Source organism: Hypomesus transpacificus, chromosome 17 (genome assembly GCF_021917145.1).
Source record: "Hypomesus transpacificus isolate Combined female chromosome 17, fHypTra1, whole genome shotgun sequence".
NCBI lineage: Eukaryota > Metazoa > Chordata > Actinopteri > Osmeriformes > Osmeridae > Hypomesus > Hypomesus transpacificus.
In genome coordinates, this window is record NC_061076.1 from 17,138,867 (window position 1) to 17,151,385 (window position 12,519).

At 55.5% G+C, this 12,519-nt stretch overlaps 1 protein-coding gene across 1 annotated transcript; it reads left to right on the plus strand.

Moving 5' to 3' along the window:
• The first annotated feature begins 1,934 nt into the window (after positions 1 to 1,934).
• LOC124479651 (proteoglycan 4-like) lies at positions 1,935 to 5,305 on the plus strand. The gene is made up of 4 exons (XM_047038494.1): positions 1,935 to 2,574; positions 2,663 to 2,723; positions 4,552 to 4,781; positions 4,953 to 5,305. The coding sequence occupies exons 1-4, from the start codon at positions 2,109 to 2,111 to the stop codon at positions 5,300 to 5,302; spliced, it is 1,107 nt and encodes a 368-aa protein (XP_046894450.1). The 5' UTR covers positions 1,935 to 2,108; the 3' UTR covers positions 5,303 to 5,305.
• The last annotated feature ends 7,214 nt before the right edge of the window (positions 5,306 to 12,519 follow it).

Sequence of the window (12,519 nt, forward strand, 5' to 3'; positions counted from 1 at the left end):
TACTCTACTGCATTCTACCCTACTGCACTCTACTCTACTGCATTATACTCTACTGCATTCTACTCTACTGCACTCCACTCTACTGCACTTTACTGCATTCTACTCTACTGCACTCTACTCTACTGCATTCTACTCTACTGCACTCTACTCTACTGCACTCTACTCTACTGCATTGTACTCTACTGCACTCTACTGCATTCTACTCTACTGCACTCTACTCTACTGCATTCTACTCTACTGCACTCTACTGCATTCTACTCTACTGCACTCTACTCTACTGCATTCTACTCTACTGCACTCTACTCTACTGCACTCTACTCTACTGCACTCTACTCTACTGCATTCTACTCTACTGCACTGTACTGCATTCTACTCTACTGCACTCTACTCTACTGCACTGTACTGCATTCTACTCTACTGCATTCTACTCTACTGCACTCTACTCTACTGCACTCTACTGTACTGCACTCTACTCTATTGCACTCTACTCTACTGCACTCTACTCTACTGCACTCTACTCTACTGCACTCTACTGCACTCTACTGCATTCTACTTTACTGCACTCTACTGTACTGCACTCTACTCTACTCTGCTCTATTTCTACACCTGTTCTGTCTCTGTCCTCTCTAATGGGGTGTGTGCGTGTGTATGCTACCGTGCAGTGTACTCTAGGAAAGTGTATGTGCTTGGAGTGTGCTCTAGAAGAGAGTGTGTGTGTGGTGTGCGTGCAGTTTGCTTTAGGATGGTGTGTGCATGTGTGTGTGTTATGTAATGCTATTATGATGACTGACTGAGACCCGCAGCAGGGAAGTGGGAGGGGCTTAGCAAGGAGGATGAGAGGGGAGGGGCTTGTGATGTCAGAAGTCCACTCTATGTGGCGGTGAGGTGGCATGTTTTAGGGTCGGCCAGGGGTCAAGGGTCCTTACTGTGGCTTTTAGTCTGTGTGTGTGTGTATTAGTGTATTAGACTGTGTGTGTGTGTGTGTAATAGAGACGCTGTGTGTGTGTGAGTGATCAGAAGGATGATCACACCAGTCCAGCTGTCTGACCACATTAAGCTGCTTTCTCTGATTGAGGATGATTAGAAGTGTGTGTGTGTTGCATTCTCCTTGACATGACCTTAAATAATGTATGTGTTAAACTGTGTGTGTGCGTGTATGTGAGACTGTACATACTGTATATGTGTGTGTTTGTGGGGGGGGCGGGGGGGGGGGCGGTCATTCCCAGCTGCAGTGATGGGCTCATTGGAAAGGCTTGTGGAGAATGTAGTGAAGCTGACTGGCTCAGTCTCTAACACACACACACTCCCTCCACAACACACACACTCACACACACACACACACAGAGGAGAGCATCCTAGTTGTGAGGGTCCTCCAGTCTCCAGGGGGTCAGAGGTTATTCTGGCCGGGATGTTTCTCCAAGTGCAGATGTTGTGTGTGTGAGAGACGGAGGGAGAGAGAGAGTGTTGTCTGTGTGTGTGTGGAGAGAGAGAGGTAAGGGGAAGGACAGGGTGTTCTAGAACATAATGTTTCTGTAAATCTGAAGCTGTACAGTACCAACACACACACACACACACACCACCTCTGCTGAGTGGAGAAGTGGTGGACAGTGTTATGGAGCTGATTGCCTGGTGTGTCTACAATGGCTTCTGTTTGAGGGGTGTGTGTGTGTAGCTGTTTGAGGGGTGTGTGTGTAGCTGTTTGGGGATGTATGGATTTTCTGAGGGACTTTCCCCTCATCTCAGTTTCTCTTTTCTTTACCCTTCCCTCCCCCCCGGCCATGCTCAACTGCTGAAGCCATCTGTGTCAAGAGAAAGGGGAGGGAGGGAGGGAGGGAGGGAGGGAGGGGGGGAGGGGGGGGAGGGGGGAGGGAGGGGAGGAGCTGGAGATGGGGAGGGACCAGCCTGCCCTGGAGTGGTCTGTGATTGGACCGGCCTGCTTCAGTATAACCCTTGCTTGGGTATGACTCATACTGTACCTGTCTCCTTCTGTGAGATATAACCCCTTCGTTTCTACTCCTCTCTTCCTCCTCCTCCAGACCTGCCTGACTTCGCCCGCTTCCACCTGAAACTCCGCCCCGTCTTTAGACGGCCTATCAGGAGCGACGGAGATGAAACCTGATGGGGTTGCCACGGCTGCTATGGAGCCAATGGAAGTGCAGCCCCCGGAGGTGGAGCCTAACCAGGGGGCGGGGCCTGACACCCAGCCGGAGGAGATGATTGGCCAGCACGGGGAGGCGGGGCAGGGGGAGCCGCAGCCTGAGCCAACCAAGGAGAGTTCTCCCTCCAAAACAGGAAGTAACAAGACCAAGCCTGGTGCCCCAGCCACCTCCAAGCCCCGCCCCTCTCCAGCCCAGGGCCGACCCACCAATGGCGTCTCCAAGCCCCCGACTAATGGCGTGGCCAGGAAGAGCATGGCCTCCACAGCACCAGAGAAGAAGAGCCCCGCCTCCACCACAGCCAGACGCCCCGCCTCCAACAGCGCAGTCAAAGCAACAGGGCCAACAGCCAATAGGAAGACTCCGGCTCCACCTACTAACGGCGTCAAAACCGCCGCTGCTCCAAAGAAGCTAGCAGGTGGGCTTGTGTGTGAAGCTGTGACTGGGTTAGACCAAGATAAATGTGAGTATCGGAAGCACTGATAGGTTGTTGTTTTTCTCTCCAGCTGCCACAAGGCCCTCCTCCTCACCCAAGACTGACAAGCCCCCGGTTACCAAGACAACCAGGTAGGTCAGCCATTGGTGCACAGCTTACAGCATCCTCTGGCCTGTCTGCCTGTCTGTCTGACAGTGAGACAGCATGGAGCCAGAGGACTGGAGGTGTTGTTGTCTACAGAGAATCAGGTCACACTGTGCTTTCTACCTGAGTCACACACACACACACACATACACTGCCAGGCTGCTTCAGCCTGTAAGTGTGTCAGTAAGTGTGTCAGTAAGTGTGTCAGTAAGTGTGTGTCCTTGTGTGAGTGTGTGTGTCCTTGTGTGAGTGTGTGAGTGTGAGTCATCGTGTCTGTGTCAGTGTGTGATGGGTTGTGACAGGGCCATAAATCTCTGCCTAATTAGATTGAACTCTTATCCCTTTCCGCATCACACACACACACACTCACACACACTTCCGTTGATTCATCTAATAATGGTAGGACACAGAGTGTGTGTGTGAGAGAGAGAGTTAGTGGAGGTCCACAGCTCTACTGTAATATTACATTTTAGATTTTTTATTTTTATGCATTTAGCATTTTTTTTTTTTACATCTGTGAAACATGCGGGCATGCGGGTGGCTTGTTTCGTTGTCCTGGGCGTCTCGCCCGTCACCCTACATGATTTAGATCTGTCAGGGGGAGATAACAATGCCTGGACGTTACCATGCCGACGATGACCTGGCGTCCCCGAGCAGTGGGTCACATGGTTCTTTATAAGCTCCGCCCCTAGAAAGAGTGTCACTTGGTTCTAGGGCTGGGCGATATATCGAATATTAGCGATAATATTGCAATTATTTTGACTATTTTTTGTTGTTGTTGCTGGTCCTTGTGTTGCTTGTGTTTGAAGATCACCGTCTGGCTCCTCTGTGTTCACACACCCACACACACAGACACACACACACACAAACAGACACACACAAACACACACACAGACACAAACACACACAAACAGACAAACAAACAGAAAATGATAATTGCACTTTCACAGGCACTCTCTTCTGCTCTCTTATTGTCCTGTCACATAAGCTCCTCTCCATGAATTGTTCCATGTGAGGTCCATTTTGTCAAGTTGCAAGTACCATGTTATGGCAACTGCTTAAATATGCACTACACATTTTGTACTTTGTAACAATAGCTGTTCTATCTAAATTGTTTTAGTTGTTCTTTAAAGGAGGCAAAAGAAAAATCTTGTTTTTTAAATTATATATTTAAATGCAAACATGGAGATATATATCGAATATTGTGATTTTTGGGACAATATCGAGATATCATTTTTTTAAATATATCGCTCAGCCCTACTTGGTTCTCCCTTCCCTCTCTCTCCTTCCCTCTCTCTCTCTCTCTCTCTCCCCAGAACTGACTTGTATCTTTATTTAGAGCTGTGCTAGCATGTCACTGGCGTGTAGCAGCCAATGTAGCGTGATGTGAGAACAGGAGTGTCCGGGTCAGTAGATGGAGGTTATCCAGCCCCAGCCTCACATCCAGCTTCTGTCCCAGCCTCACATCCAGCCTCTGCCCCAGCCTCACATCCAGCCTCTGCCTCAGCCTCACATCCAGCCTCTGCCCCAGCCTCACATCCAGCCTCTGCCCCAGCCTCACATCCAGCCTCTGCCCCAGCCTCACATCCAGCCTCTGCCCCAGCTTCACAGCCAGCCTCTGTCCCAGCCTCACATCCAGCCTCTGCCCCAGCCTCTGTCCCAGCCTCACTTCCAGCCTCTGTCCCAGCCTCACATCTTACCTCTGTCCCAGCCTGTTTGTATAACATAAATGCCGAATAAACCAGATTCTGATTCTGAGGTGATTCCCTTCTTGTCCCACTGTCCTCTAACCCCACCCCTCTCTGCTGCCCCCAGCAGGCCTTCCACAGCCACTACACCCACCCGCCCAGCCTCCGCCAAGACCACCACACCCACGGCCAAGACGGCCACGCCCAAGACAACCACCCCCAGACCAGCCTCCACCACCCCCAGACCAGCCTCCACCACCCCCAGACCAGCCTCCACCACCCCCAGACCAGCCTCCACCACCACGCCCTCTGCTGGTCGCACCCCCACATCACAGACTAAAACCCCTGTGAAGAAGGGTAAGAGAGCCTTTTTGGTTGGAATGCTGATGGGAAAGTATGATGTAGTATTATAGTCTGTAGACCTGTTTGTTCTCCTGTGTGTCAGTGTTTAATATTTGTACATCATAAAGGTGTAATGAATGTGTAATCTGCCTTCATGTTCTCCATAACCTTATGTGTCTGCTCCAGACGTCCCCAAACCTTCCACCCCGGCTGCCAAGAAGTCCACACCCGCCCCTCTCAGCCGCCCCTCCACAGCCAAGACCTCCAAACCCGACACACCCAAGGTAGTCGCTGCCGCCAAGCCAGACACCACTCCCAAGAAGCCTGTGGGGGTCAGTAAGGCTGCCCCCCCGAAGGCCAAGCCCCCTGCCCCCAAAGAGGGAGGCCCAAAGCCCCTGGCCTCCAGGCCCTCGGCCCCCAAGGCCTCCAGCCCCAAGAAGGCTGTTGGTAGCAGCACTCCCATGCCTGTGAAGCGGGGGCCCAAACCCACGCCGGCCTCCGAGCCTTGCCCAGAGGAGGCGGGGTCAGGAGGGTGAGGCTCCAGCCACCACCAAAGTTGCCGCAGCAACCGCCGTTGCCGTGTCAGCCGTCGCCACTGTCGCCGCCACCACGGCATCCTCGGAAGATTCCAAGCCTCTCCTAGTGCTGGAGGAGGAAATTCCGGTGGCCCCCCAGGCACCCCTGCCCCCAGCCCCCATGTCCCCGGCCCCCCTCCCCCAGCTGTCTGCCCAGCTGGACCTCCTCCACCTAGGGACAGCTGCCCAGGAATCCACCTCTTCCCTGGGCACCACGGTCCTGTCCCCCCCCCTGCTCCCCTCCAGGACCCCTCTCTCCGGCCGAGGAGCCCCAGGATGCCTCTCCCCTGCTGGGGCCTGCATGACCAACCTGACCCCTGGGGCCCCAGCCAGGCCCCTGAGCACCCGGCCATGGCCTCACACAGCCTCCAGCAGGCAGCCTCCCCCGGGGCCTCCCCCCTGGCCTCCCCCTCCCAGGGAGAAGGAGGAGGCAGTGGAGAAGGCTGACGAGGAGATCAACCAAGACGATGATGAGGAAGAAGAGGAGGAAGAGGAGGAAGAGAAGGAGAGGAAGGTGGGGCTCTCTGAAACTGCCCACCACTTTCAGGATGACTCCGCTGGTTGGCACGGCAACAACCTGCTGTCTGATACCAGCGCCAGCCAGCAGGAGGAGCCAGAGAGTTTCGATTCCTCCCCCCTCATGGGCTTGGCCAACCAGGAGGCCCCGAGCAAGCAGGAGGCGGAGCATGTGGACGACATGGACGTGAGCTCTGAGAAGGCAGAGCAGGGCAGGGTCCGTCAGGAGGAAGAGGAGGAGGATGAAGATGTGGAGGAGGAGGAGGAGGATGAAGATGTGGAGGAGGAGGATGAAGATGTGGAGATGCCCAGCGAGGGCGGCAGGGAGGACAGAGAGCTTCTTCAACCAAGAAGAGCGTCATGACAACCTCAACCACTCTGCCCCCGCACCCAGCCCCGCCCCCCTCTGCCTGGGGCCCTTCCTCTTTCTCTGACACCTGGGCCCCGCCCCCCCCAAGCCCCCCCCAGCCCTGAGCCCCCTGCCCAGCCTCCCTCCCAGGCCTGGCTGCAGCCCAGCGGTGCCCCCCCTGCCCCCCGGCCCCCCCAGCGCTCCCAGCACCCCTGAGGAGGACGACAGCAGCTCGGGGGTGGAGTCCCCGCTCCGAAAAGCAGGCCACGCCCCTGCCCCCCCGCGGGGCAGAGCAGGAGCAGGACCTGGGCATACACCTGGGGGGCGGGGGACGGCGAAGAGGAGGAGCCAGAGACGCTCCCTGCTGACGAGGTTCTGGGCGCCGGCCCCCCCACAGCCCCGGCGTCTGCCCCCTCCTCACCCTCCACCTCTGGGGACGAGGCCAGCGGACACGGAAGGGGGAGATGCAGATCAACGAGCCGGACGAGGAGGGGAGCAGCCTGGCCGCCCTGGGGGAGGAAGGGGAGGAGGGGGAGGAGCCACGGGCCGAGGGGGGAGGACGGGGGAGGGGCCACGCCTCAGTCGGCCAACTCGGTGGCGTCGTACGGGTTTGATTGCCCCTCCTCCACCGCAGAGAGCAGCAGGAGGAGCCCAGGGATCTTCTCCCTGGAGGAGATGCTAAGCGAGGAGGCCAAGGAGCCCTCCCTGGGCCAGGAGCCAGGGGCCAAGGAGCCCTCCCTGGGCCAGGAGCCAGGGGGCCAGGAGCCGGGGGGCCAGGAGCCAAGGGGCCCCCTGCTCACCCTGGGTGGGGCCGGCCTACAGGAGGCCCCCGCCCCCGGTGACGCCCACCACCCATACTACTCTGCCATTGGTGATAAGACTGATAGCTTCCTGGCAGGTAACGTATAAGCCCCTCCCTCCCCCCTTGGAATGCACCTTCTCCCCCGCACCCTACCCCCCCCCCCCCATCTACCTGTGGGTGTGCCCTCCAGGGTTAGAAGTAGAAGAAGGGATGGCGACAGACCGTAGGAAAACAAGAGACAGATTGAGTGAAAGACTGTAGATGTCTGGTGATGCCCCCCCCCCCCCTGCTGTGGTCCTGGTCTTGTGATTGGCTCCTACTCAGTGTGCCGTAGTTAAACCATTTTCTATTCCGATTTTGTTCTGAAGTGAGTCTGCCCCCCGGGGGTAGGCCGAAGCTCTTAGGACAGACTGGACTACACCTGTACTATCCTACTGTTTTTACCCTACAAATGTCAACAAACTTCTTTTTTGTACTTGCTGTTTGTGTATTTTTATTTTGGTTGAAACCTTGTCTTCCCTGCCCCATGTACACTCTTCCTGTGCTCCTGTCACCATAGCGATACTTCTCTCCTTTTTAAAGTTTTGTGTTCTTGTTTTTAAGACTGTTTTAGCGCTAGAATAAGGTCTAGATATTTACAACGCTTCTGCCAGACAATTGTCTTGAGTCGAGGTGGGTATGGGAGTGTAAGGTTTACTGTGGAGTTCCACTGTGGAGTTCCACTGTGGGGTTCTACTGTGGGGTTCCACTGTGGGGTTCTACTGTGGGGTTCTACTGTGGGGTTCTACTGTGGGGTTCTACTGTGGGGTTCCACTGTGGGGTTCTACTGTGGGGTTCTACTGTGGGGTTCCACTGTGGAGTTCCACTGTGGGGTTCTATCAGAGGTTTGGATTATTTGAACAGTAACTTGCATGTTTGGCTAACTAACAGACTGGTTTGTGTATCTGAAGACATGACACTGCTTAGGGATGTTCAGAGATACTCTAGACCTCCACACTAACTAGGGGTTCAAAATTCCATTAAACATCATTGCACCCTGGCTGGTTCTCTTCTTTACCCTGCTGAGGTCAGAGGTCAGCACATCCTCTGGGTCACATGGTCCCACAACATCACTTCCTCTCCCAGCAAACACGCTGGGCTGCCGGTGGGTTCCGGTGGGTTTCTGTACTCCAGCTGTAGAACCATGAACAGCACCCCAGGTTCCTCACAGAAACTTAGCACACAAAGTTGGGAAAAACATCCGATCTGTTCTAACCCATGTTTATTATGTAACAGCTCTGGGATAGTTAACTCTGTTTGTCTTCTGTGAGTTCAATCCTGGTTGAGGAAACTATAATGAAATGTCAGTTAATATAAACAAGGAATATGCTAATAGCTTTACAAGGCTACAGAGATGCTATCTGCACCAGCAGCACTAGTGGTTACTGAGCATCACCATGCCTCTGGACCAAACAGGCCGACATGATTAGATGCCTTGTGTGGATGTGATAGAAATGCAATTATGACCTACAACCTCTCCATGGCAACAGCCAGCCACACAGGAAGTGATGCGTGTCTGTGGAATGGTGTTGGAACAAAATGGAATTTTGGGAAGTTTGAAAAGTCCTGTCCACCTCCACCCTGCCCAGCATGCACCTGTGTGTACGTGACCTGCACACCTGAACTGCACCCTCCACACACACACCCTGGTAGGACGTTGTCAAGAGAAGATCACTGCTGTCCCTGCATTTAGCCTCTCTGGTCCTCAAACCTGCCTGTATGCTCCTGAATGCTCCATAGACACACACAGACACAGATGATACCACTCTCCTGAATGCGTCCGGTGGAAGAGTGGAATCTTCATCAGCAGAAGAGGATGAGCACTCCAGCCTCCACACCTCGTGCCTCCTCCGTCTTCCCCCTGTTCCTCCTCTGCCTCTAAATCTTCTGTACTCCTCCCTCCTCGTCATCCAGTCCTCTGCTCCACCACCTCCTCTCTTCCCTTCTCTCTCCTCCTCCCTCCTCCGTGGGCTTGTGTAGAGGCAGAGAGACCAGAGACCAGTCCTGACAGCAGGGACAAAGTGGAGAGGCAGAGAGAGAGAGACCAGAGATAGAGAGAGACCAGTCCTGACAGCAGGGTTGTAGTGGAGAGGCAGAGAGAGACCAGAGATAGAGAGAGACCAGTCCTGACAGGAGGGTTGTAGTGGAGAAGCAGAGAGAGAGAGACCAGAGATAGAGAGAGACCAGTTCTCACAGCAGGGACAGAGTGGGAGAGGCAGGCATATTCTTACACTGATGTAATGTGACTAACGAGGGCCTCACTGTTCTAACAGGAAGTCAGGACCGAGCGAGACTCAGGCAGAGGGGGTGGGGGTGGAGGTGGAGCAGAGAGGAGGAGAGAGAGAGGAGTCTAAGATGTATTGTTCATAGTCCTAATATAACAGGTCATTCTGGAACAAAAACCTTATTTGGACAAAGCAAGGCAACAGCCATTTAGTAGGCATTAAAAAAAGCAAAATGTTACTAACAATCCTGACCAAAATACCAGTAACACCAACACCAATAAAAACCGCAACGGTAAATGGAAAGTACAATAACAAATAAAAAATTGTATTCATAAAATGGCAAACCTTAGCAGTGGAGATGGGTGTATAAACAGTTACAAGGGGGAATTCAATGTGATACATGTACAGTGATAGAATGCTAATGGATGTGGATATTAAAGGGAATACTGATGCTGGTAGAGAAGCCTGGTGACATGGACCTGTGAGTGTCCTAGTCTGTGCCTGGGTCCACAGACTGGGTGGAGGGTAGAGAGGGTCCACAGGCTGGGTGGAGGGTAGAGAGGGTCCACAGGCTGGGTGGAGGGGAGAGAGGGTCCACAGGCTGGGTGGAGGGGAGAGGGTCCACAGGCTGGGTGGAGGGGAGAGAGGGGAGGTAGGCTGGGTGGAGGGGGAGAGAGGGGAGGTAGGCTGGGTGGAGGGAGAGGAGAGGGTCCACAGGCTGGGTGGAGGGGAGAGGGTCCACAGGCTGGGTGGAGGGGAGAGAGGGTCCACAGGCTGGGTGGGGGGGAGAGAGGGTCCACAGGCTGGGTGGAGGGGAGAGAGGTCCACAGGCTGGGTGGAGGGGAGAGAGGGGTCCACAGGCTGGGTGGAGGGGAGAGGGTCCACAGGCTGGGTGGAGGGGAGAGAGGGTCCACAGGCTGGTTGGAGGGGAGAGAGGGTCCACAGGCTGGGTGGAGGGGAGAGAGGGTCCACAGGCTGGTTGGAGGGGAGAGAGGGTCCACAGGCTGGGTGGAGGGTAGAGAGGGTCCACAGGCTGGGTGGAGGGGAGAGGGTCCACAGGCTGGGTGGAGGGAAGAGAGGGTCCACAGGCTGGGTGGAGGGGAGAGGGTCCACAGGCTGGGTGGAGGGGAGAGAGGGTCCACAGGCTGGGTGGAGGGGAGAGGGTCCACAGGCTGGGTGGAGGGGAGAGAGGGTCCACAGGCTGGGTGGAGGGGAGAGAGGGGTCCACAGGCTGGGTGGGGGGAAGAGAGGGGAGGTAGGGAGTAGAAGTAAGGGGAGTTAGAGAGGAGAAGAGGAGAGGGAGAGAAAAGGTAAGGGGTGGGGGAGAGATGAGTAGTTTAATTTGATCTCATTAGCAGCTTTCTTATTTGACTGATTTCAGTTTAGTTTTATTTAAGTCCACCATTCATTCTGCCTCTGTTTAGCCCTGCCCCTTCTTCCTTCCTGCCTGAACAAAGCCACGCCCTGCATCTCTTTCAGCCCCACCCCTCTGGTCCTTCCTGGTTGAAGCCACGCCCCCCCCCCCCCCCCTTGTAGCCCCTCCCCCAGGTGCATGTGTTTCTACATGCCTCCAGATGATGTCAGCTGTCTCACAGCAGGACTGGGAGCAGGACACCTAGCAGAGGGCAGACAGGAGCAGGACCCAGCATCTCTGGACCAGGTATATGACCAGAACCAGGACCTGAACCAGGACCCAGCATCTCTGCACCAGGTAGATGACCAGAACCAGGACCTGACGTCAGCACCCCTAGACCTGGTACATGGCCAGAACCAGGACCTGAACCAGGACCCAGCATCTCTGGACCAGGTAGATGACCAGAACAAGGACCTGAACCAGGACCCAGCCTCTGTGGACCAGGTAGATTACCAGAACCAGGAGCTGACCACAGCACCCCTAGACCTGGTAGATGACCAGAACCAGGACCTGAACCAGGAACCAGCATCTCTGGACCAGGTAGATAACCAGAACCAGGACCTGACCACAGTACCCCTAGACCTGGTAGATGACCAGAATCAGGACCCAGCATCTCTGGACCAGGTAGATAACCAGAACCAGGACCTGACCACAGTACCCCTAGACCTGGTAGATGACCAGAATCAGGACCCAGCATCTCTGGACCAGGCAGATGACCAGAACTGGGACTTGAACCAGGACCCAGCATGTCTGGACCAGGTGGATGAGCAGAACCAGGACCCACCAGCACCAAGAGAGTTACAGAACCAGGATCCGAGCTCAGAGCAGAGAGTTGACCCACATGCGACCCCAGCACCTCTAGAGCTAGTAGAGATCCAGACCCAGTACCTGACCCAAACCCAGACAGGTGAGCAGCACTCAGGCCAACAGGAGCACATCCAGCCCCAGTACCTAACCCAAACCCAGACAGGTGAGCAGCACTCAGGCCAACAGGAGCACATCCAGACCCCGTACAAGTGTCAGTTCCAGACCATGACCCAGATTCTCACCCGGGACCAGAAATGGAACCAGGCCCCTCTAGCCCCTCTGGCTAACGGCCACTACCTGGCAAAGGTCGCAGGGAACCGGAGGCCCGCCGACTCGTCATCCTCCTTTTGCCCCAGGATGACCCCCCAGACGCCGGGCCCAGGCCTCGGCCAGCTGGGGCGTATGGAGCAGCACCAGCTTCAGCTAAGGCAGAGGCAGGAGGAGAGGCAGCAGAAGGAGAGGCAGCAGGAGAGCATGAGGAAGGAACAGGAGGAGTATTTGAGGCGGGAGGAGGAGAGGCAGAGGCAGCAGGAGAGGCAGGAGAGGCAGCAGGAGAGCATGAGGAAGGAACAGGAGGAGTATTTGAGGCAAGAGGAGGAGGAGAGGCAGGAGAGGCAGAGGCAGCTGGAGAGGCAGCGGAGGGATCTGCTGCAGCTGCAGCTTCAGCAGCAGGAGCACTGGCAGCGCAGGCAGATCCTGCAGTGGCAGCTCAAACAACAACAACAGAGGAGGAGCCCTCCCGCTATCCTCTCCCCATCCTCAGGGCTGTGCACGATCTACGAGGCCATGGAGACCAGCGAGGAGGAGGAGGAGGAGGAGGAGGAGGTGGAGAGGGACAGAAATATGGCACGAAGGCTGGAGATGACCCAGAGGCCGCTGCCTCCCCAGTACCTGGAGTGGGGCAGGAAGGTGGACATGGTCCAGCAGCTCATCAACCAGACCCTGCTGCTGTCTGGAGACGGGGGCTGCCCCCCCCTTCTGCTGCTGCCCATGGGGACAGGGGGCACACTGAGCCCCCTGGAGAGC